Raw genomic sequence first — 23,863 nt, forward strand, 5'->3', positions numbered from 1 at the left:
AGCCATAATCATATGTCAATTCCTGAAAAAATGTCTGGAGCATGAAAATCTAAACTGGTGAGAAAAACTGAGGTACCAATCACATGCACTGGTGAAGAACCTGTGCAAAATAATTCATATTTATATCGAAGAATAATAGGCACTCAAGTGAAGCATTCAATTTTAATAACAATGATTGTTAGATAAGATTAATAGTTAATATGCATATAGGACATGTTGGATCTAAAATGACTTTTGGAGAAAGTAAGACAAAGTTTAATTGTCTCGCTTAGGTAAAACTTTGTATGAGAAAGAAATAAACATCCAAACGTCAGCTGGATCAGAGGATGAAATAAAATCCACATTAAACACTATAAAGAATGTGGCTAAATATCTGTAGGAAATTCTCTTTCTGGTGGCATTGTAACTATTTCCTTCTGGTAGCACTGCCTCAGAGGGAATGCCAACATTTCCATTTCCCGGTTTAGAAAGAAGAAAAAAGTGCATGAGGAACCTAACACAGCACAGGGAACTTGCACAGACAAGCACAGAATGGAGATAATAATGACAAGGTCCATGTTGTGTGGAATTGTGTGCCTCTGCCAGAGCTGGTGAAGACAGCAAGTAGGCAGGCTTTTACTGTTGAATATGGGAATGGGAACACTGCCAAAAAAATCTCTCCACAAAAAGAAAATGATTTGTTTAGAGTTGCTAGACACCCGTGCTAATGAACAGCCAAAATAAAAGATACAATATGTGTTGTGAAAAACAGGCTGTGTTTTACTAGTAGGAAATGTAGAGGATGATAAATTTAACAACAAAGGCTTACAAAAGCAGCATTTTCTCAACTGCTATAAAGACTTGTTTCTGTGACATTTGAACCAATCCACCATATGTTATTTATTTGACTGGAGATTTTTTTGTAATAATTTCTGCAACAACAAAAAGAGAGAAAAGTGGAAAATTGCTAATTGTTAAGAGTATCCTCTGTTCTTTACTCTAAAAGGTAAAATAACCCATTAAGATTAAAAACACTTTGCTATTTGCTTAATGCGACAGCTACAGTGACTTACCATATTTCAGCTAATACATGGGAGTCATATTTCCATGATATTTTTTCGTCCTGCCTATTAACAGCCAAAAGGGCAGAGCTTACTCCATCAACTCTACCATCCTGGCCTCCGGTTTCGGTCACCGAAATCAATTCTCTAATTGCTAGTTTAAAACCGAATAAAGCACCTGGGCCCGATAGTATCATCCCCGAAGTAATTAAAGCAAATGCCGAATGGTGGGCACCGATCCTAGCCTCTCTCTTTACAAGCATCGATCAAACTCTTTGTATCCCCAAAGATTGGAGCTATGCTACTGTCATCTCAATTTATAAGAAGGGCAGCCGGTCAGACCCTGCAAATTATAGGCCAATCACTCTTCTGAACGTCCTGAGCAAGTTATATGCTAGCCACCTTCTGAGTAAGTTACAATCATGGATGGAGCAGGAAAACATCCTTGAGGAGGAACAAGCGGGTTTCAGATTGGGTCGCTCCACCCTGGATCATGTCTTTGTGTTACAACACCTTATAGACAAATACACTGCCAAACCTGGTGGATCTCTCTTTGCCGCCTTTATTGATTTTAAGGCTGCATTTGATTCCATCTTGAGAGACAAACTTTGGTCTAAACTAGAATCCTCCTCTATAGATAGGCGCCTACTTGCCCTGATCCGAGGTCTCCATCATAATTCACAAATTAGGATCAGATGCAATCAGGCGGGTAATCTTTCTAATCCCATTTCCACCTTTAAGGTAGTCAAACAGGGCTGTATATTGGCTCCAACTCTTTTTAATTTTTATATAAACTCTCTAATCAAGAGCCTGATGTTGATTCCCTCGCATTACCCCTCTTTAGCTAATAGACCCCTATCGATATTATTATATGCTGATGATGTGGTCTTACTATTGCTGTCAAGTATTGGCTTCCGCCGTTTATTGAAAGCTCTTGCTATGCACTGCACCAAGGATATGCTGATGATAAACTATAGCAAATCTAAAGTTGTAGTCTTTGGCAGGAAGCGATTCCATCATCGGTGGGCAGTAAATGGTACACCCATCGAACAGGTCCTCTCATATAGATATTTGGGAATCACCTTTCATTCCTCTGGTCTTTGGCACCGTCAGGCAGAAAAAGCCAGTGCGACTGCCAACAGGACTACCAAGGCCCTCTTATCATTTTTTTATTCGAATGGGGGCCAATACGTGCCTTCTGCGCTTCAAGTGTTCACTGCCAAGGTGATTTCCCAACTATTATATGGCGCACAGGTCAGCACTTATGGCTCCTATGCTCCCCTAGAAACCGTGCAGTCTAAATTTCTTAGGAGCATTTTTGGTACTCCCCCATGTGTTTCTAATGTGAAGCTCCGTTTGGAGGCTGGCCTCCCTTCTATTGAGGCTCGTATCTGGATACTTAAATTCAGGTACTGGTTTAAATTGGTTTATGTTCCAGTAGGATTGGCCCCCCTTGTGCTGCTGGATTCTCACCAATCAAAATGGAAGAAATCTCTATTTTATAAACTGGCACGCCTAGGTTTTCCCCCACCATCTATCCTAGCCTCGGGTCCAACAAAGGCCATGACGGATATCAAGCAGAGAATCCTTGATATGGAATTCCAACAGCATTTATCTCTTGCTGATAATAATTCTGTTTGCACTTTAAGTTTAAAGCCTTTCTCCTTAGCGCAGTATTTAATCTCTCTCCAAAATCCAAGATTGAGAAAGGCATTTACACTGGCTAAATACAATGTCCTTCCATCTTCCCTTTTGGAGGGTAGATATCATAAAATCCCACGATCTGATCATTATTGCCCTTGTGACTCTGGTGCCATTGAGACGGCAACGCATGTATTGTTAGACTGCATATTCTACAATGAGCTTCGCAGTCGCCTTATTTCCACTTTGCTTCAGAAATTGCCAGGTAGGGATGTAACTTCCTATATGCGTTTTTTATTTGCAGACTTAGATCCTTCTATCACATACAGAGTCGCACAATTTTTTGCCGCTGCTATGGATCAGCGTAAAATATTTGTAAACTAGGGATGGTCACATTTTATGATATTTGTTAAATCATTTTATATTTGCCCCTTTTAAATATTGTCTGTATAGCCAATTATATATTTTAGATATGTAATATACATGTTACTTTTATGTTTTTTTTCTTCTGGTCATTGACAGTAATAAACCATTGTTGTTGTTGTTGTTTGCTATTTGCTTACACAAGTCTGGACTCATGCAAAATCTGTGGAGTGCTGGAAGGGTGAATTGTGAGAAGGAAAGGGCATTCCCATACTACTGAGTGATCGTTTTGGGATGCAGAAGAGAGGACAAAGAAATCAACAGTTTGATCCTCTATGTTTAGGGTTGGGGAAGGATTTTGGTTTGCTCCACATTTTGGAGCAACTCTCTCCAGTCTGCATCTGACGATCATGCTTGGATTTGAATGTAGACATGTGGTTTGGATCACATGTCTTCCTTTCCAAGCATGGTTTGCTCCAATGTACCTTACTTTGCATGGGGTGGTTCAAAGGTTTCCCTGGTTTGTTTGTTCATTCTTTCATTTAAGCTGTTTGTAGCTGCTTGCATCTGCTAGAAACCATGAAGCTTGTCATGCTTGTTCAAAACTTTTTGAGTAAAAGCCCCTGGAAGCAGCAGTGGCCTGATCCATACAGCTGTTTAATATGAAAAGTAAGCTTTTTATAAGTCCATTAATTTTCTGAGGTCCATATGACATTCTCCTCCAATCACTGCCCTCCCACACTTTCCTCTCCTTTAATCAGAGTTTCTCATACCAGCTATACACTGAAAAGGAGAAAAACAGCATTTACAAACAGGAGTGAGGCTGGATGCTTTGCCTTGCAGTTTCCTATGTGGGTGGTTCTTACTCTACCTCCTTCCATGCCTCCTGTTTCTATTGGGTTCCCATTGGCTCCCTCACCCTCTCACTTCTTATCTGAGCCAATCAACAACACAACAAAATAAGAAGGTAGCAGTATCCAGCTGAGCAGCTCAGAGATCAGAGGCTGAAAAAATATAAAGGGAATGGGAACAGCGGAAGCATCAAAGCTTTAAATGTGGAGAATTGGACTCCTTTCCTCCTGGCTTCTCTTGTCTATGTCATTTTTGCTGATGTGTATAATGGTCAGCTCTGTGCTAGAAGGGGGAGGGGGACAAAAAAGGGCACATCTACAAGTACGGATGAGGAAAACGTTTGATTCAAGTACAAAGAAAGTGCAAACCAATCAGATTTGGACTACCAGCAGAGAATTCCAATAAAGAAAATGTGAAGGGCTCATCTTTTCTTTGCCTCTGAAGCAACGGTCAGTGGGGGAGGGATCTGTCCACTCAAGATAATCCCCAACAGAGGAAAGTGTGCATGTGCCAGCCATGGTTGGAGCTGTTGTAGGGAGGAGGTTGGGGTTATCTCAAATCCCCAATATTTTTCTGTAAAGTTAAGGGATCTCTATCCACCAGGTGCCCCAAGTAGTGCCTCTCTCAGAGCTATGAATGACATGGAAGTAATGGGATATAATGGGAATGGCATAGTCATAATGGAGGCTACATTTCTTATTACCAGTAAATCACTATCTGAAGAGCAAAGAAGTTCCACCTATCTGCTAGTATGTTGTTTATTCAGAAGTGTTGCATGTGCAGAATAATAGAATTTTCCCAACAAAAATGATCAAACATGATAAATGTTAAGTTTAAAGGGCATACCATCTGCAGAAATTCAATTTCCGTTTGAAGAGCTTCACAGGCATTTTCCATTTCTTCTTCTCTGTAACTCTCCAATTTCTTTTTAAGCCTGTGCCAACATTTAAAAACAAAACAGAACATCTGATATGGTGAGGCTGTCAGCTGCATCTTCCTCTTCTTCACAGCAGCCTCAATTCTTAATTCAACCTTGATAATCCTAGCAGTATCCTGTTAAAAGCCCTGTAAACTATCCAACAATGTGTGGATCACATGTCGCTATCCAGTTGTAAATCAGGGGGACTAAAGTTTGCTAGGTTGCTTGTTGTGATTTAAACTGCATTATCCAAGACTGAATAAATCACTGCATAGTACCAGCAATTGTTTAGTGATGCAAAGAAATGAGACAATATATATCTCCAGAATAAGTGCTGTAAGACAAGTTTAAGTTATAGGGCTATATTTTTCCTCTGTGCTTTGTGTGCATATGATATGATAAAATTATACCCTGTTAATTCAAAAATTTCCTGCTAATAAACAGATTTGAATATTTGATCCTTGCCTTTTTCAGGTTCTTGTAAATCTTGTTCCCTGAGCCGTTGGTGTTCTCTGCCCATTGCTTACTTTCTCCTTAGGTTTCCATTATCTCTTTCACACTGCCGGCTGATCAAATCATGCTTTAAAATTTTATGGGGCATATTTTAAGTCAGGAGTAGCTAACATGGTGCCCTCCAGATGTTGTGGACTACAACACCCATCAGCCCCAGCAAGCATGGACAATAGACAAGGGATAATGGGAATTGTAGTGCAAAACATTTGGAGGGCACCATATTGGCTACCCTATTTTAAGTGATAGATTGTCAGTGCTACACCTCTGCTCCAATTCACTTCAGTGAAATCTGAGACACACATTCATCTGCAGTAACTGTTCCCAACTATTAGACTGCTGGAAGAAAAAAAAACTCTACAGTGTTTGGTGAACTCTTAGTGTCTATTTACATCTATCTGCTATACCATCTGGATCAAATCACTAGCAAATATTATGGCTGCTCACAATTAACTATACTTTTGTGTTCTTCTACAGTGCAAAATTTACAGAATATCATGACAAGATACTAGGTAGCAACATGCATTTCCTCATGATATAGAAAATGTGTCAGCTGTTCAAATATCTATTTCTGCAAGTGTGTTAGGATCACAAAGCAGACAAGGTTTATGTCCCACTTTTGTCACACTGTAAAGAAAAGGAAGAAACATCCGCTATGCTCTTTGCTCTGACAGAACATGAGGAACTGACCAATATTTGACATGTCAGGAGATAACCCATGTTATTTTAATGTGGATTCCTGGAAGAAAAGTTAAAACAAACATCCGAAATATCAGTCTGAATGAGAAAATCGGTTGGTAGAGACAATTGTCATATTACATTTTTAGTTTTTACTCTTACACATCTGCCATAGAATGCCAGTAATGCATTGCAGAGAATGCGTAGGCATTTTCTAGGGTGCAGTTCAAGCAGGACACATGGAATGTTTGACATAGAACACACACACATTGCATGCTGAAGTGGATTATTAGAAGTTACAGGCAAGCTGTCATTCAGGGAAATCTGTAATTCACTGATCATCTTGACAAGCCTTCCCCAACATGGTGCCCTCTAGACTCCCATCATCCTTGATTATTGACCATGCTAACTGGGGTCTAATGGGAATCATAGAATAGTAGAGTTGGAAGGGGCCTACAAGGCCATCGAGTCCAACCCCCTGCTCAACGCAGGAATCCAAATCAAAGCATTCCCGACAGATGGCTGTCCAGCTGCCTCTTGAACGCCTCCAGTGTCGGAGAACCCACTACCTTTCTAGGTAATTGGTTCCATTGTCATATGGCTCTAACAGTTAGGAATTTTTTCCTGATGTCCAGTTGAAATCTGGCTTCCTGCAACTTGAGCCCATTATTCTGTGTCCTGCACTCTGGGACAATCGAGAAGAGATCCCGACCTTCCTCTATGTGACAACCTTTCATGTACTTGAAGAGTGCTATCATATCTCTCCTCAGTCTTCTCTTCTCCAGGCTAAACATGCCCAGTTCTTTCAGTCTCTCCTCATAGGGCTTTGTTTCCAGTCCCCTGATCATCTTTGTTGCCCTCCTCTGAACCTGATCCAGTTTGACTGCATCCTTCTTGAAGTGCGGAGACCAGAACTGGACGCAGTACTCAAGATGAGGCCTAACCAGTGCTGAATAGAGGGGAAATAGTACTTCACGCAATTTGGAAACTATACTTCTGTTAATGCAACCTAATATAGCATTTGCCTTTTTTGCAGCCACATCACACTGTTGGTTCATATTCAGCTTGTGATCAACGACAATTCCAAGATCCTTCTCACATGTCGTACTGCTGAGCCAAGTATCCCCCATCTTATAACTGTGCATTTGGTTTCTTTTTCGTAAGTGTAGAACTTTGCATTTATCCCTGTTGAATTTCATTCTGTTGTTCTCAGCCCAATGCTCCAGTCTATCAAGGTCCCTTTGAATTTTGTTTCTGTCTTCCACAGTATTAGCTATGTCCCCAATTTTGTATCATCTGCAAATTTGAGAAGCATGCTTTGTACCTCCTCATCCAAGTCATTAATAAAAATATTAAAGAGCACTGGGCCCAGGACTGAGCCCTATGGTACCCCACTCGTTACTTCCACCCAGTTTGAGAAGGAACCATTGATAAGTACTCTTTGAATAAGATTCTGGAGCCAACTGTGGATCCACCTGATAGTTGTGCCATCCAGCCCACATTTAGCTAGTTTGCTAATCAGAAATAATGGGGCACTTTGTCAAAAACTTTGCTGAAGTCAAGATATATTATGTCCACAACATTCCCACAGTCTACAAGGGAGATTACCCGATCAAAAAATGAGATGAGATTAATTTGGCAGGATTTGTTCTTCATAAATCCATGTTGGCTCCTAGTAATCACTGAATTGCTTTCGAGGTGCTTACAGATTGACTGCTTTATAATCTGCTCCAGAATTTTTCCAGGGATTGATGTTAGGCTGACTGGTCTGTAATTCCCCGGTTCCTCCTTCTTGCCCTTTTTGAAGATAGGGACAACATTAGCTCTCCTCCAGTCATCCGGCACTTCACCGGTCCTCCATGATTTCACAAAGTTAATAGACAGCGGCTCTGAGCATTCTTCAGCCAGTTCCTTCAATACTCTAGGATGCAGTTTATCGGGCCCTGCCGATTTGAACTCGTTCAAAGTGATTAGGTATTCCTTGACCATTTGTCTATCAATCTCAAGGTCCAATCCTGACCCTTCTATTTCATGTTTCCCGGGAGGGTCATAGGCCCTTTTTTGGGAGAAGACTGAGCCAAAGTAGGAATTGAGTACTTCTGCCTTTTCTTTGTCATCTGTTATCATTTTGCCATCCTCATTGAGTAGCTGGGCCACCATTTCTTTTCTCTGTCTGTTACTATGGACATACCTGAAGAAAGCTTTTTTGTTGCTTTTAGCATCCCTCGCTAGCCTCAGCTCATTCTCAGCTTTAGCCTTCCTGACACCATCCTTGCATTTCTGTGATACCTGCCTGTACTCTTCCTTTGTGGCCTGGCCTTCTTTCCACTTCCTGTATGTGTCCTTTTTTGTTTTCAGGTCATAACTAGTCCTTGTAGTCCAGGAGATCTGGAGGACACCAATTTGGGGAAAGTTGCTTTTGAGGAATCCCTAATGAACTTCTGAAAACCTCCCTGGGATATAGTGTCATAAAACACCATTCATAAAACATTATCCACATAATGTAGGAAATTGTGCCCTTTAATTAGAGACTATTGCATTCTTATAGAAACCATAGTAATGGCTCTCCTTGGAAGACAGAAATTAGTTACAGTTACAGAGAACAGTAAAAGATTCTGGATGGTCACTAAAACTGCTTTGGAAAACAGTAATAAAGGCTGCATGCTGGACAGGTTTAGACTAAGGGTAGAAACACACTCACTGTTCTGCCATTTCCAGTGCGTCTCCTCCTCCATCTTTTGAAAACAGGGGGCACACAATGCTAATCAAACCCCGCCCCTTTTTACTGTAAAACCTATTGGAGAAGCTTGAGTGCGTTTTTAAAAAAAATCAGTTTCAAAGAGATTTTGCAACTTCCAGATGTGGCTAATGGAAATGCTTTCATCTGTCAACTAATGTGTTTACAGCCTAAATCTTCTTTAAAATGGAAAGAAAGGACAGTTTGTATGCATGAATTTGACAAAAAGTGTCACATGGGAATGTTGTGAAAATGGTATTTGGAAACAACGTGTGTATAAAGTGTTGTACTAGCACAGAGCCAAGTTCAAAAAGTAACCCTTGGATAAATGTGATTAATTCTATCAATGGCAAAGAAATTAATTAATTCAATAACTTCCAATAAATAGGCTAAATTTTAGCGGTAGAAGAGAAATCTACTGATGTTTGGGGATTATGTTCATTTTATTCTGATTTGTTCAATACAACCTCTGAATAATGGTCAGACAGCTTATTAAAAATATTCAGCAATAGTGAAAAATAGAAATGGTGACTGAAATGGGAGTAGAAACTTCTTTATAAGGGATGTGTTCTACTAGGGAAAAGAAGAGCTCTGAAACCAAGAAGTCCATATACTGGATACCACCCATTATATTTGCTTAAGTGTGTACTTGCTGGGCCAAGAAAAAGCTATTTCAGATGTTTTAATGGCCCACAGTATCTGCAGCAATAAAGTTATATTGCACTTCTTGTCATACCTGCCAGGGGGTAATAAAATGGAAAGTAAGGGCTCATCCACATCGCAATTTAGTGTGGGTCTGGTGCTACTTGCATTCCCTTGTAATCCATATGGTTCACATGACATTGCAGGCAAGCACAAGCTATAATGCAGTTTCCGCCTTTAAATCCATATTAATCCAATCCGCTGATAATGCAAAAAGGAAAGAAAAAACTATTTCAGCTGCATTGAGCTCCTCTGTGTAGGTGCTTTGCTTTGATTTTTTTTAGTGGACGGGCTCTCTTATGCTCCATCACCCGCTCCCTCTCTCTCTGCAGCCCGTAAAAGCTGCCGCAGCCACTGCCTACTTTGCCTTTCAATCACTCCCCTATCTAGTCAGTTTCATACAGTTTTGTGCCAATTGCACCTCCATGCTCTCAGGGAGAGGCATGCAATTGACAAGAAACAATGAAACTGACAAAAAGCTCTTTCCATTCTCAATTAGCAATATCAATACTCTGGAGGTAGTAAACATGTAAAATTGGGAGTGGGGCCACAAGGAAACAGCAACACTAAACCTTTCCAGAGGAATGCCTACTTGTGCGAATGGAGAACAGCAGATTGGAAGCTACCATTGAGCAAGAAGTGTGGATCTTGAAAAGTTATTGTGATGGTAAAAGCAGCTTCTTTAGTACGACGTCAGGCTCCTGTGTGGATAAGCCCTAAGTGTAAAGTTGTGTTAAATCCATTCATGATAATAGAAGAGCAATTTCTGCGGTCACCATGGATATTTTGGGTTTGCTAAGTGAGCCCATATAGAGAAAGGGTTATATTCTGGTGACATTAAATCTATCACAGTGCTTGACCTGAACTGAGATTTTATATATATTAGATGTCAAGGAGATCCAGAAGTTTGCCTTGTATATAAACAACATTTCATTGCTTGAATATTGCTTGGCAACATCGCTTCCACACAAAAGGGTTATGCTGAACATTATGGTAACATGTAGCCTTGAATTAAAAGTAGTAACTTATGTGAGTAGAGTATTCTCAAAATCCAACTTCACATGTTCACTTTTACTTTGCTTTTATCTATATATGATGGCCCCTATTGCTTGCAAAATTGCCCCCCCTTTTTTATAACTACACTTCTTTGTTATGCAGGAACAGATAAACCTTTCATAGCTGTAGGTGCTGTATTGTTACATGTGCACCCATATGAAGAAGAAAAAAGACCCCAAATGGACATGTACAATACCCTATATTTCAGAGCTTGGAAAAGTTATTTTTTAAAACTACAGCTCCCATCAGCCCTAGCCAGCATGGCAACTGGATTGGCCTGATGGGAGTTGTAGTTCAAAAAATTAACTTTTCCAAGCTCTGCTATATTTTCCATTACATCATGCACCTTTGCTGCACCATGCACTGGTACACGCTTCTGAGCCTGATCATATTAACTTTTTTTTTTTTGCTTTACACTGCAGACAATAAGGTAACCATCCAGCAAAGTAGTTTTAAAGATGGCAATACTGTTTTTGTGTCCTGCAGCCAGGCAAAACTGATTTAGCATAATCATTTGAAATGACCACAACACAGTCATGTATCACACTCAGATACATACTTGTGCTTTAGAGTACTTTTTCATCTGGCCTATTGAGTCAGAGAGATCACATACTATAACACGGGACAGTCAAGCAGCTGTATAAGAATGGCTCTTTGCCAAGGGTTCTCATGAATCCAGCATAAGAACACAAAAGTCTTACTGGATCAGGACACCATCTACTTCAATATTTGGTTCCTAAGAGCCACCCTGTTTGTCCCTTGCATTTTGTGTTCCAAGTCCAGAAATGCCACAAATTTGCACAGCCTGAGCCACCCATGACACAGCTCAGCCACACATACAGAAACATGTTTGGTTTCTCCCGGAGCTGCTATGAGACATTTTTATTGCTACTTGCAAAGTGCTCTGAAGCTATAAGGCACTAAATAAATAATTATATATTCAGTAGAAACATTTGTTTTCCTCATTGAGCTTTGAGGAAGGCAGTAAGACATTCTTACTGCTTGATAATCCCATTCAGTGGCTTGAATTATATAGTCAGTTCTTTGTTGTTTTAAATTTCAATTGACACCAGGCCTATTACACACACAGAACAGGGAATGTATCTGAGGTCACAGAGTATTCAATCAAGTGTTGTAGAGACACTTAAATAAAGAATAAATGCTGGAAATTTATCATTAAGTCTAAAATCAATGAAAATATTTGAAGTTATACTTAACCTGAAATCTGATAAACTATAACACTGTAGTAATAAGAAGAATCTTAACTATATACAGCATATGGTTCATTATTCACTATTACTTTAAGTGCACAAATTTTAAATGTGATTTAGCAACTTGTCTGAAAAGGACAAGATGCATCTGAGCAAAGTTATTAAATACCAAAGACCTTAGTGGGCTAATGTGTACATGTTGTATTTCAACTGTATGTGTTTTAATAGTTTGTGGGTTTTAGCTGTGTTTTACCTACAGTTTTACTATGAATACCACTCAGAGAGCTCTTTGATTAAGTGGTTTATAAATCTTTCTAAATAAATAAAATATATAAATAAAATCAGCATGAAATAGCTGAGTTTGAAACTAAGACTATTCAACCCAAATCCTACAAAAAAAGGATGTAGCCTGTAAGAATCAGTAATGGATGGCAAGGTGGGGCAAGTGGTGATCACCTTACCTCTGGTCAGATGTGGTGCTGCTGCTTACCAGGAGATAGAGGGGGAGGCATGAGGCAGCAGTGATGTAAATGCACTGGTGGGAGACCTAGATTGGCTCAGCGGGTGTGTTTCCACCATACCAACTTCACTGTTGCCCCCTCTCTCTCTGTAAGCAGCAGCAACGCAACCAACTGGAAGTCAGGTGAGTGGTGCCACCTCACCTTGCTATCCACTATTGGTAAGAATATTGTCTAAATAGTTTGCATAGAGCAACAGTGTGGGGACAAATGACTAGAAGAGCAGGCCTTAACTCTAGGCAACATGGTCATTTTTGTTTTCTGTTGAACGGGAGGGACAGCTTCCACTAGTTATCATCATATGTGCAGACTATAATATCTCTTTTCTCTTTTGTCCTTTTAAGGGGAGAGTTAAGGTTCCTTTTAGATTTTAAAAAGGTATTGCCACTATGAGAGAACTAGAAAAGCTTCTCAAACGCAAAGATGTATCAGTGAACACTAAAGTCAGGATCATTCAGACTATGGTATTCCCAATCTCTATGTATGGATGTGAAAGTTGCACAGTGAAAAAAGCAAATAAGAGAAAAATCAACTCATTTGAAATGTGGTGTTGGAGGAGAGCTTTGCGCATACCATGGACTGCGAAAAAGACAAATAATTGGGTGTTAGAACCAATTAAACCAGAACTATCACTAGTAGCTAAAATGATAGAACTGAGGTTATCATACTTTGGACACAATGAAAATGAAAGGAAAAACAGTCTCAGCTGTGCTGTGCTCCTCCTTGTAGGTGCTTTGTTTCAATTTTTTTCGTGGGCGGGCTCTCTTATGCCTTATCACCCGCTTCCTCTCTCTCTGCCGCCCGCAAAAGCTGCTGCAGCCACTGCCTACTTTGCCTTTCACTCACTCCCCCACAACCACCTTTCACTCAGGCTTGGACAAAGGAGAAGCGGGGGTCTAGTTAGTTTCATTTTTTATTGTCAATTGCACACCGAGGCGCTCTCCCAGCTTCAGCCTTGAACCAGAGGGAATAAACATGTAAAATTAGAAGGGGGGGGCACAAGGAAACAACGACACTAATGCTTCCCAGAGGAATGCCTACTAGTATGAATGGAAAACAGCAGATTTGAAGCTACCAAGTGTGGACCTTGCAAATCTATCACAATAGTAAAAGCAGTGTCTTTAGTACGAAGGTATGTTTCCACGTGGATAAACCCTTCGTTTTATCTACTAATGAAAATATGGCTTTAACCTGTCAATACAGAAAAAAAAATCCAAGCCCATGCAAGACAAAAAGAAATCAAGGTTTCACCTTTTTAGTATTTATGGTCTCCCTCTAATCTGCCATAAATCAATTTTGCATATCTTGATTCTCCCAGTCCTTTTTTCCTTACAATTAGTAATAAATAAATATTTTTCAGTTATCTAAAATAGGTAGTATGTACTGATGAGATAAAATACATTTTCTCTTCAAGGCAATATACTCAAATGCTTTAAGCATGTCTGTGAGTAGTGACAACAATGCAATACAGATGCTGCACAAAATGAGAAAGCTTTGAAGTCAGGAATTGGAAATCTGTGGCATTCCACATGTTGTTGTACTCCAAATCCCATCAGCTCAGCTAATGGTCAGGGATGATGGGAGATGAAGTCCAGCAACACCTCAATGACCACAGGGTCCCCAGCACTATATTAACCATTACACCCCTCACATGCTGTCTCCAGCATCAATGTGAGTTGAGACTTTCCTGAAGTCTTAATGTAGGTGGGTGTCTAAAATGGCATTGATTCCAAGATGTTGAGAATGAAATAATGTATGAAACAGAGTCCATGCCAAGACCCGGTAAGGAGACCACACAAATCCAAATTGGAATTCTCTCTCTCTCTTTTGGTGAGAGAAATTGTGTGAGGTTTGGATGCCAGTGTGGATGGCCTGGCTCACACGCTACCTCTGCACATGGCTGTGAAAATGGGGCTGCTGCTACTGGGATAGTTTTAAACATATGAACTGGGATGCTGACAGCATGAATCATATGGTCACTGTGGGCCAGACAAAACAAATCAGATCATATTATAGGTGTCTAAAATTTGACACTGGCGTATGGAAACAGGATTATATGTTCACTGTAGGCCAGACAAGAGTGGAGCATCTGTAAGCAAATTTATTTTCTGGAGCACACTGGTATTACAATAGTACTAAAAGATTTATGTAGCAGGTAGCTCAAATCAATGATCAAAATAGTCCTCTTCATGCTAAACCTTCAACAAATTTCTTCTAAAAAAGACCTGCTTTATGGCATGTTTTCCTTTGGCTTTTACATTAACACGTTGAAGCTGTGTATGTTGTTAAAGCTTTTTTGAGGCTGGTGACTAGCATGCTGAGAATACAATGAGATTTTGCAAGTGATTTTTTCAGGCAAGGAAATAAGGGCAGTATTTTGTCATGACACTTGATCATATAATCCAGTAGGAAAATGATCCTTCTGCAAAGCATGCTGCATTCTAGTTTTAAGGCTTTGTGGATTTTTGCTGTCATTGGAGTGCATCTTGGTTACTGTAATGTTTCTTTCAAACTAGTAGGATACTTCAAAGTGTCTGATACTCTGCTGTGACACGTAACCTGCAAAAACTGATGTAATACTGAGAGCATTTTTGCAAAATGTCCGATAATATTGAAACTCTTTTACTACTATAAGAGTTGTTCTCAACACAGCTGTTTTAAAGGACCAATTTCTCTTTCATCCTTAATAAATCTTCTTCTATTAATGTAAGTGGGGAAAGGAGATAATAAAATGCAGATTTTCTTTAGGAAATTTGTGAAGAGAAAAATTCAGTTGTTACAATCTTGTTTCTAGTTAAGCACTGGTTATGCTGATTGTAAAGGAATGTAGGCATAGGATTGTAGTCTAAAAGTTCCCATGAAAAGTGTCCAACTTTTCAGCCAGTCATTTAATTTTTAATGAGAATGTTTGCTTGTAGCTTGCATCTTAGTTCTATAATACAGAAAAAGTAGTTGGCATATAATACAGAAAAAGTGAGTTTGCATAGTCAGATCTTGGAAAGATGATAGTGAAGCTGGCTGAGTCATTGTTAATTCAGAGGCTCTTCAAGCTGTCAGATCTTCAAAAATATAATTCTCTCTATTCCATGATGATGTGATGTTTCTACTATCTTTTCATTTTGTTACAAAATAGGTCAAAGAAGGGTCTCTTACTTAGATGTAAATCACATGTATTGCATGTATACTGTCCCAGTTTCAAGCTCTGGTATGGTTTTCCCCCAGACAACTGTGTCCTGATTTGACAGCTCTTTCTTGAATGCTTTGCAAACTGGATGGCTAGGAGTAATGATTTATTTATTTATTTATTTTATTATACTTGTATACTGCCCCATAGCCGAAGCTCTCTGGGCGGTTTACAGTAACTAAAAACATTAAAACAAATACAATTTAAAACAGATCTTATAAAAACAATTTAAAACACAATTTAAAAATTTAAACAGTATAAAACACATGCTAAAATGCCTGGGAGAAGAGGAAAGTCTTGTCCTGGCGCTGAAAAGATAACAGTGTTGGCACCAGGTGCACCTTGTCATTAAGATCGTTCCATAATTTTGGAGCCACCACTGAGAAGGCCCTCTCCCTTGTTGCCATCCTCCAAGTTTCCCTTGGAGTAGGCACCCGGAGGAGGGCCTTTGATCTTGAACGCAGTGTATGGGTGGGTTTGTATTGGGAGAGGCGTTCCATCAGGTATTGTGGTCTCAAGCCGTGTAAGGCTTTATAGGTCAAAACCAGCACCTTGAATCGGGCTTGGAAACATACAGGCAGCCAGTGAAAGCGGGCCACAATCGGTTTTATATGTTCGAACTGTCTGGTCCCTGTTACCAATCTGGCTGCTGCATTTTGCACAAGCTGCATTTTCCGAACCGTCTTCAAAGGCAGCCCCACGTAGAGTGCACTGCAGTAATCTAACTGTCCAGATAGGGATGTAGTTGGGCCACCAACCAAAGTTGGTAGAAGGCACTCCGTGCCACCAAGGCTACCTGAGCCTCAAGTGACAGAGATGGTTCTAGGAGAACTCTCAAATGGTGAGATGTCCTGGGAGCAGTACTAACAGATTTAGCTTTAGGGAAAGATACTAAACATTATTTGCCTCTATATTTATTATCAAATATATTATTTGGCTCTAAACTAACTAAAAGAGAAATTCTGCGTCTTATTTGCTGGGTGATGAAGTATTTCCTTTCATCTCTCCTAAAACTCCTACCCTTTAGCTTCATTAGATGACCCCAGGTTCTAATATGAGAGAGCGAGAAAAGTTAAGGAAGAGAGTTACGGTTTATCTAAAATGGAAGCTGTAATATCACAGTCCTCATGGCCTTGTGGCTAAGGAGAAGGCTGAGGCTCACTGTGGCTCATCTTTGTACAACTGAATCAGGTCATTGTTTTACTGCTGCTGTTTGTAGACATATAGAGGTTTTACACAAGATGACTGTGTGATGTTCCTGTATTAGTGTAAATAGGGTAAGTGCTGTTTGTATAGGAGATACATGGTAAGTAGAATGAAAGAGGAAGGGGGAGTGAATGGGCAGTAGAATGTTGGATGATTGGCTGAATGTTTAAAATGGCTGACAGTATAAAAGGAAGAATGACAGGTAAATCTGTGTGGACGTTGGTGGTGAATGTTAGTGGGTTGTTTTGGTGGGTTTTGAGAGGAGATTGTGTGGAGAGTTGGTGGATGTGAGGAGAGGGTGGAGTTAGTATTAATCCGAAGACCAGTACCTCAGGAATAGATGTAACCATATGCTTAAGTGCCTTTTAAAGAAATCTTGTTATCTTTATTATTCAATAAATACTTTTGGTTTACCAAAGGTCTGATCTTTGGCTGGGGTTTCACAGACCAGAAGGGAGGGTAAGGTAAATACCAAGGCTGAAGGATAACAAATGGTGGCAGCGGGGAAGGGAAGAATAACACCACAAGCAGTCTGAGTAAATCAAAGGGATTGGGACAGCTTAAGCACGCAGTCACAGAGGTAACCTAATTGAGGGAGACTCAGGCAGAGTCTCTGGGACTACTGGTTATAGGACGTGACTGGTGTTGCTGCCTAGCAGGGGGATCTGTTGAGATCTGTGCTAGAGCGGGGAGAGAAACCATAAAAAAAGGACAGTCCAGACTGGTGGAGTCCCTGGTGGTGCCTAGAGACAGGCAGTAACCACGAGCAGGTAGGAACCTGACAGGGAGAGCCAGGGAAGGGCATCACATGTGGTGGTAGCAGTGGGATACGAACCAAAGAGAGTCCCAAAGACACGTGGTGACAAAGGAGACTACGTCACAGGTGTTGGCTGTAGCGGTAGTAGGGCCACCAACCGAAGTTGGTAGAAGGCACTCCGGGCCACCGAGGCTACCTGAGCCTCAAGTGACAGAGATGATTCTAGGAGAACCCCCAAGCTATGAACCTGCTCCTTCAGGGGGAGTGCAACCCCATCCAGGACAGGTTGGACATCCACCATCTGGTCGAAAGAACCACCCACTAGCAGCATCTCAGTCTTGTCTGGATTGAGCCTCAGTTTATTAGCCCTCATCCAGTCCATTGTTGCAGCCAGGCACCGGTTCAGCACATTGACAGCCTCACCTGAAGAAGATGAAAAGGAGAAATAGAGCTGCGTGTCATCAGCATACTGATGGCAATGGACTCCAAAGCTCCGGATGACCGCACCCAACGCTTTCATGTAGATGTTGAACAGCATGGGGGACAGAACTGACCCCTGCGGAACCCCATACTGGAGAGTCCAGGGTGTCAAGCAACGTTCCCCAAGCACCACCTTCTGGAGGCGACCTGCCAAGTAGGAGTGGAACCACCGCCATGCAGTCCCTCCCACTCCCAACTCAGCCAGTCTCCCCAGAAGGATACCTTGGTCAATGGTATCAAAAGCCACTGAGAGATAAAGGAGAATCAGCAGAGTCACACTCCCCCTGTCTCTCTCCCAACAAAGGTCATCATACAGGGCGACCAAGGCTGTTTCCGTGCCAAAACCAGGCCTGAAACCCGACTGAAATGGATCCAGATAATCGGTCTCATCCAAGAGTGTCTGGAGCTGGCCTGTCACCACTCGTTCCAAGACCTTGCCCAGGAATGGAACATTTGCCACCGGCCTATAATTATTAAGATTTTTGTCCGCTCTTCACTGAGACAGCAGTGTTGGTGGGGGTGCAGGCAGGGCTGGAGATTCCTTGGTAATTGCCAGGCCGTAAGTCCTCAGCCGGCAGCTTGGCTATAAATCTGCCAGGCTAGCAAAGAGGAAGCAAGATAAGGGCAGAGGCCATTCGAAGCTTACATGCCAAGCCAGAAATCCAGAAGAGACCTCAGTGAAGGTCCGGGTCTAGTTTGCGAAGAGATCAGTCTAAGTCAAGGTTCTGGGGATAGGAAGACACACAGTGGTCATGCCTGACGTTGTAGTCAGCAACAAGCTGAAGCCAAGGTTTGACTTTTAAGGAGCAGGTTTGTCAGCAGGTGTGAGCCATCAGCGTTTTGGCCTTAAGTGGACAGGCCTGCCCCTCTTCTGCCTGACCTTCTGTTGTCTACGTTCTGCAGGTGAGGGGGGAGTATCCTGTTCACTCTCTGCGTCTGGCTGAAGGGCTTCAGCTGTGTCTGGGGTGCTCTGCAGCTGAGGGGGAGAAGGAGCTGGGTTCTCAGGAGTTTCCTCTGTTTCTCCTTCTGGGTCTGCTGCTGTTACTCCCGAGTCATCCTCGTCTGATGAGTCCTCTGACGGGGCCATGACAATTTTCTGGGTCCAGGGAGAGTCTCTTCAGGAGTGGTCTCACTACTGCCTCTTTCAGGCAGCCAGGGACCACCCCCTCTCGCAGAGAGGCATTAATCACTTCCCTGGCTCAGCCGGCTGTTCCATCCCTGCTAGCTTTTATTAGCCAAGAAGGGCAAGGATCCAGCACAGAAGTGGTTACACGAACCTGTCCAATCACCTTGTCAACGTCCTCAGGCTGTACCAACTGAAACTCATCCAAGAAATTGGGACAAGGCTGTGCTCTGGATACCTCGCTTGATTCATCTGCTATAACACTGGAGTCTAAGTGCTGGCGGATGCTAAAGATTTTATCCTGGAAGTGCCTAGCAAATTCATTACAGCAGGGCTCAGATGGTTCTACCTTGTCCCTGGGGCCAGAGTGTAATAGCCCCCGGACAATTCTGAAGAGCTCCGCTGGATGGCACAGTGATGCTTCTATAGTGGCAGCAAAATATTGGTTTTTTGCTGCCCTTACTGCCCCTAAATACAGCTTACCATAAGCACTTACCAGTGTGTAATTGCATCCACCAGGAGTTCATTTCTATCTGCACTCAAGCTGTCTCCTATATTATTTCATCGCTCTCAGCTCTGGGGTATACCATGGAGCTGTACGATCTCTACACAGGAGAGGGCGCTCAGGAGCAATCATATCAACCGCCGGGGTCATTTCTGTATTCCACAGTTCAACCAGGGTTTTGACAGGAGCGCAAGCCCTATCGGCCGGAAAACTCCCCAGAGCCCTTTGGAAACCATCCAGATCCATTAGTTTCTGGGGGCAGACCAGCTTAGTAGGCCCCCCACCCTTGCAGAGGGGAAAAGCCGCTGTAAGTCTAAACTTCAGCAAGCAGTGATCTGTCCATGACAGAGGGACTGATGTAAGGCCCCCCACATTCAGATCACCAACTGATCTGATGCAAAAACCAAATCTAGAGTATGCCCTGCTACATGTGTTGGACCAATGGCATATTGGGACAGTTTCATGGTTTTCATGGAGACCATGAAATCCTGAGCCGCCCTGGATAAGGTGGCCTTGGCATGGATTTGACATCCCCCAGAACCAACAGTCTGGGGGATCTCAACAGTACACCTGAGACCACCTCCGTCAGCTCAGCTAGGGAGTCTGTTGGGCAGCGGGGTGGGCGGTACACCAACAGAATCCCCAGTCTGTCCCGTTGACCCAACATAATGATGGTACTTGACCTGCTTGTTTACTATTTTTGTTACAGCTAGCACCTTCACAACCTACAGACTATGTGTGCTGGCCAGCATCTGCTCTGGTGTGCCAGTGAGGCTGGTCAGGAGAGGTGTCACAGTCTTATACCTATCAGGCAGAGTGGCACAGAGCAGCAGCAAGGTCACTGTCCATCACCTGATGTCATATGACCAGTCATGAGACAGGTAAACCCACAAGGCCAAAATACAAAAGGAAGAATTGGGAGCACACTCTTAAGTCCGTTCCTGCTGATGGTAGAATTTGGCACTTTTTTCCTGTGGCAACAGAAAAAAGTGCCAGACAAAAAATGTGGAGAATTACATCTAGAAAGGAAGAATCAAGAGTGCTCTCCCAATTCTTCCTCTGTAGTCATGGCTTGAATTTAAGTCGCACCTGCAAAGGAAGAATCCTAACTCTTCTTTTGAAGGTGTATCATCTCATCTCAAGTCATGTGATATCAAAGTGACCTGTGGAAGGTGGGGGAGTTTTGGATCTGGCCCACTGGCTGGATCCAGTTCTCCTGCTAAAGTCCTGCTACAAGCAATGGCTTGGCTGTGCACAGCAGCCTGACTGGCTCTTATTTTCATAGTGCTTGGCAGACTGCCTCATGGAATAACGCAATACAGTAGGGCCCCATTTTTCGGCGTTCTGCTAATACAGCGGCTTTCAATTAGAGTAAGGCCCCACTCATACAGTGCTTGTTCAGCTTTTACAGCTTTTTCGGGCATCAGGCACCATTCTATTGACGGAGTTCTGCTTTTTGGCGGGTTTCGCTTTTTGGTGGGGATCTGGAACATAACCCGCCGTATGAGTGGGGCCCTACTGTATAACGTAATATAATTCCCAGAGGTATTTGTACAGAGAGAAAAAATAAGCATCATAAAATTAAAAGTACTTCCACTTAAAAGTTTTGGGATTTTTGCCAACCCCCCAAAGACTGTACAATTCCATGAATTTATATAAAAAAAATCTGGGCTGAATAGTTCAGCCCAGCACCTGTCTTGGCTGCATAGCAGACAGTCCACATGCAGCTTATGTTGGTGAAGCAGTTTCATCAGCTACCCTTAGTGATGAAACGAAGCAGTTCTATATTTAATTAGTTCTCTCCAACAAGATTCCAAAGTGTGTATTGTCCTTAAAAATATATATAATTTTTTAAAAATCGAACAATTTAATCAGTCAACCAACTCATATGGAAGGGTGTTATTTTCCTGCTGAATTGTCTTCTTGTCAGGCCTATTGACATTACGCCTCTTTCTTTCTCTGTTAAGAGATGCATAATGCAAAATGGCTTAGCATTTGAAAGACCAGCCGAAATCCTGTTCCTTATGGAAACTAGAGCTATACAGAAAAAGTAATTAAAGTAAACTTAAGTGTTAGCAACTGTTGGTGCATGCTAGGAAGTTACCTGTAAAATTAATTTCTTAATCTCTAGAGATGCTGCATGAAACATACTGGTTCTGGATTCAAGCTCTGACTACTTGCAAAATTTGCTTCCAAAAATAGGTCCCCTGAATTAAAATCTAAGCCAGATAAGAATTCCCAAAAAACAAGCAGGCCACATTCCCCAAACTTCCTCTCACTTTTCCTTTAGCCTCAACTTACCCAGAGAGGCCACTGGCATCAGGAGCAACATTCAGTCTAGCAGCTACAGGAGAAAGAATGAATTTTTTTTCTTCCACTACCACCTCTGGCATGCAGTGTACAGGATAAAAGGCCTTGGTGGCACTTGGGAAATATAGTCTTCGCAAGAGCTACTTCCACTGCTATACAGTAAGCCATGGTGCCATAGACAGGGAAGAACAAGTCCTGTATTTCCCTCTCTCAGTAGGAACAGAGCACCACCACCACTGGCTCAGTAAGTTGAAGAGAAGGTGAAAGATGGTTGGGGATTGGAATAGGAACTTCCAAAGTCAAACTGGCTCAGAAAATAAACTAAGCTATTTCCTACTTTTTGGAAAGTAGCTTGGTGTATTTTCTAAGCCAATCTGACATGAGCCTGGGACAAGTTACCGATCCCTAATAACTTTTTAACCAACTATAGATCAGTGATTCTTGAAGTGTGTTGCAGAATAAACTAATATGCTAGGAGAGGGACTGAAGTTTACTTTTAAAAAGCTGCTATATTAGATGCATCCATTACTCCAGGGTTAGGGAACCTTGTTGGCTCCACAGGATCCTTATCAAATTTGACAGGTGGGTGGGTCTGCCCACCTGTCAATCACTTGATGTAATGACAACATCAGGTGATTTGGTGCTCTGAAGCCCTGAAGTTGGGACATCAAAGCACCTCACAAGCAACAGGGAACCCCTGCTAAAACAATGTTCCCCATCCATTTTAGCAGGGACAAGATGCTAAATAGGAAAATCAGCTAATGATTCGGGGGTTAAATCCTGTTCAGTTAGGAAGGATTCAGTGCAAATCCCTCACGATTCAGGAAGAGGTTTGTTTTGAAACCCCTACTAAAATGAAGAAAAAATGTGCTAAAACAAGAAACCCTAAAACAAAGGCACTTGGTGACATCAGCTGATGCTGTGGTTCAATTCTGCATTGGCTGTGCAGGCAGCCAAACTGAGCAGTTTAACTCCAGCTCATCAGTTGATGAGTGGAGGATTAAATCCTAGGAACTGGCATATGCAGCCAAACTGAGCAGGATTTAACCCCACTAAGTGACATCAGCTGATGGACAGGAGGGTGTGGTTATAGGGTAATGGCCTCGCAGGTGAAAATGGAATCACTGGTGGGCCAAAATTGGCCCATGGACCAGAGGTTCCCCACCTTGCACTACTCTATGTCTCTTGGAGTCTCTTGAATGCTCCTCTCTCAGATTGAGTTTTCAAGAAACCTGTTACCTTTGGTTTGCACTACAGCCAGAGGGCTATAACACAGAACTGATTGACTGACCCTTGTGTTAATCATGAAGTCGCACACACTCCTTCTCCAAGCAGTTTTTCAAGTGTGAAAAATGGCTGGGTTTCAAATAAATAAATAAAATGCTGAACAAATCATATTAAACCAGATAAACATGCAAGGATCTTTGGAAAAAGATCCAAAGTGGACAGCTTGCCTGAAGCTGGGGGAAGGGGCAAAGAGGAAGAAGCAATTAGTGTTTGATTTGGAGTGTATACGTATACAGTAGGGCCCTGCTTTTCGGCGGCCCATTTTTCGGCGTTCCGCTAATACAGTGGCTTTCAATTAGAGTAAGGCCCCACTCATACGGCGCTTGTTCCATTTTTATGGCGGTTTTTGGGCGTCGAGCACCATTCTATTGAATGAGTTCCACTTTTCAGCGGGTTTCACTTTTAGGCAGGGGTCTGGAATGTAACACGCCATATGAGTGTACTGTATTCTGAAAAGGCAGGAGGAAGTAGAGTTCACTCCATTTCTGTATGCAGGACTTGTATGCAGATAAGAAACATCTTCATTATGCTCAGAAAATACGGTTTAATTCCTGAGTCTCTGATAGGGAAAAGGGAAGATCAAAACATTCTGATTAGTAACTGGTTATCCCACAGTTATAAAGATATCTTCCAATTTATTCTGTTTAATTTTTGAGTGCAGTGGAGACATGACAAGGGTGTGCCTGGGAAAGGCTGAGGATGGACTTCTCCCGCCGCTGCCACCACCACCACCTCCTCCTCTTGCTGCTCCTGCTGGCCGCCCAACTAAACGGTGCAGACAGAG

At 42.0% G+C, this 23,863-nt stretch overlaps 1 protein-coding gene across 1 annotated transcript in view; it reads right to left on the minus strand.

The window, feature by feature from the left end:
- Positions 1-875: 875 nt before the first annotated feature.
- CCDC172 (coiled-coil domain containing 172) overlaps positions 876-23,863 on the minus strand; it is a 48,660-nt gene continuing 25,672 nt past the window's right edge. Inside the window, exons 7-8 of the mRNA XM_061634382.1 lie at positions 4,743-4,830; positions 876-911 (exon numbers count right to left, since the gene is read on the minus strand). Of these exons, the coding sequence (XP_061490366.1) occupies positions 876-911; positions 4,743-4,830 (124 nt within the window). The remainder of the gene's footprint in view (positions 912-4,742; positions 4,831-23,863) is intronic.

Source organism: Rhineura floridana, chromosome 7, assembly GCF_030035675.1.
Source record: "Rhineura floridana isolate rRhiFlo1 chromosome 7, rRhiFlo1.hap2, whole genome shotgun sequence".
NCBI classification, from domain to species: Eukaryota; Metazoa; Chordata; class Lepidosauria; order Squamata; family Rhineuridae; genus Rhineura; species Rhineura floridana.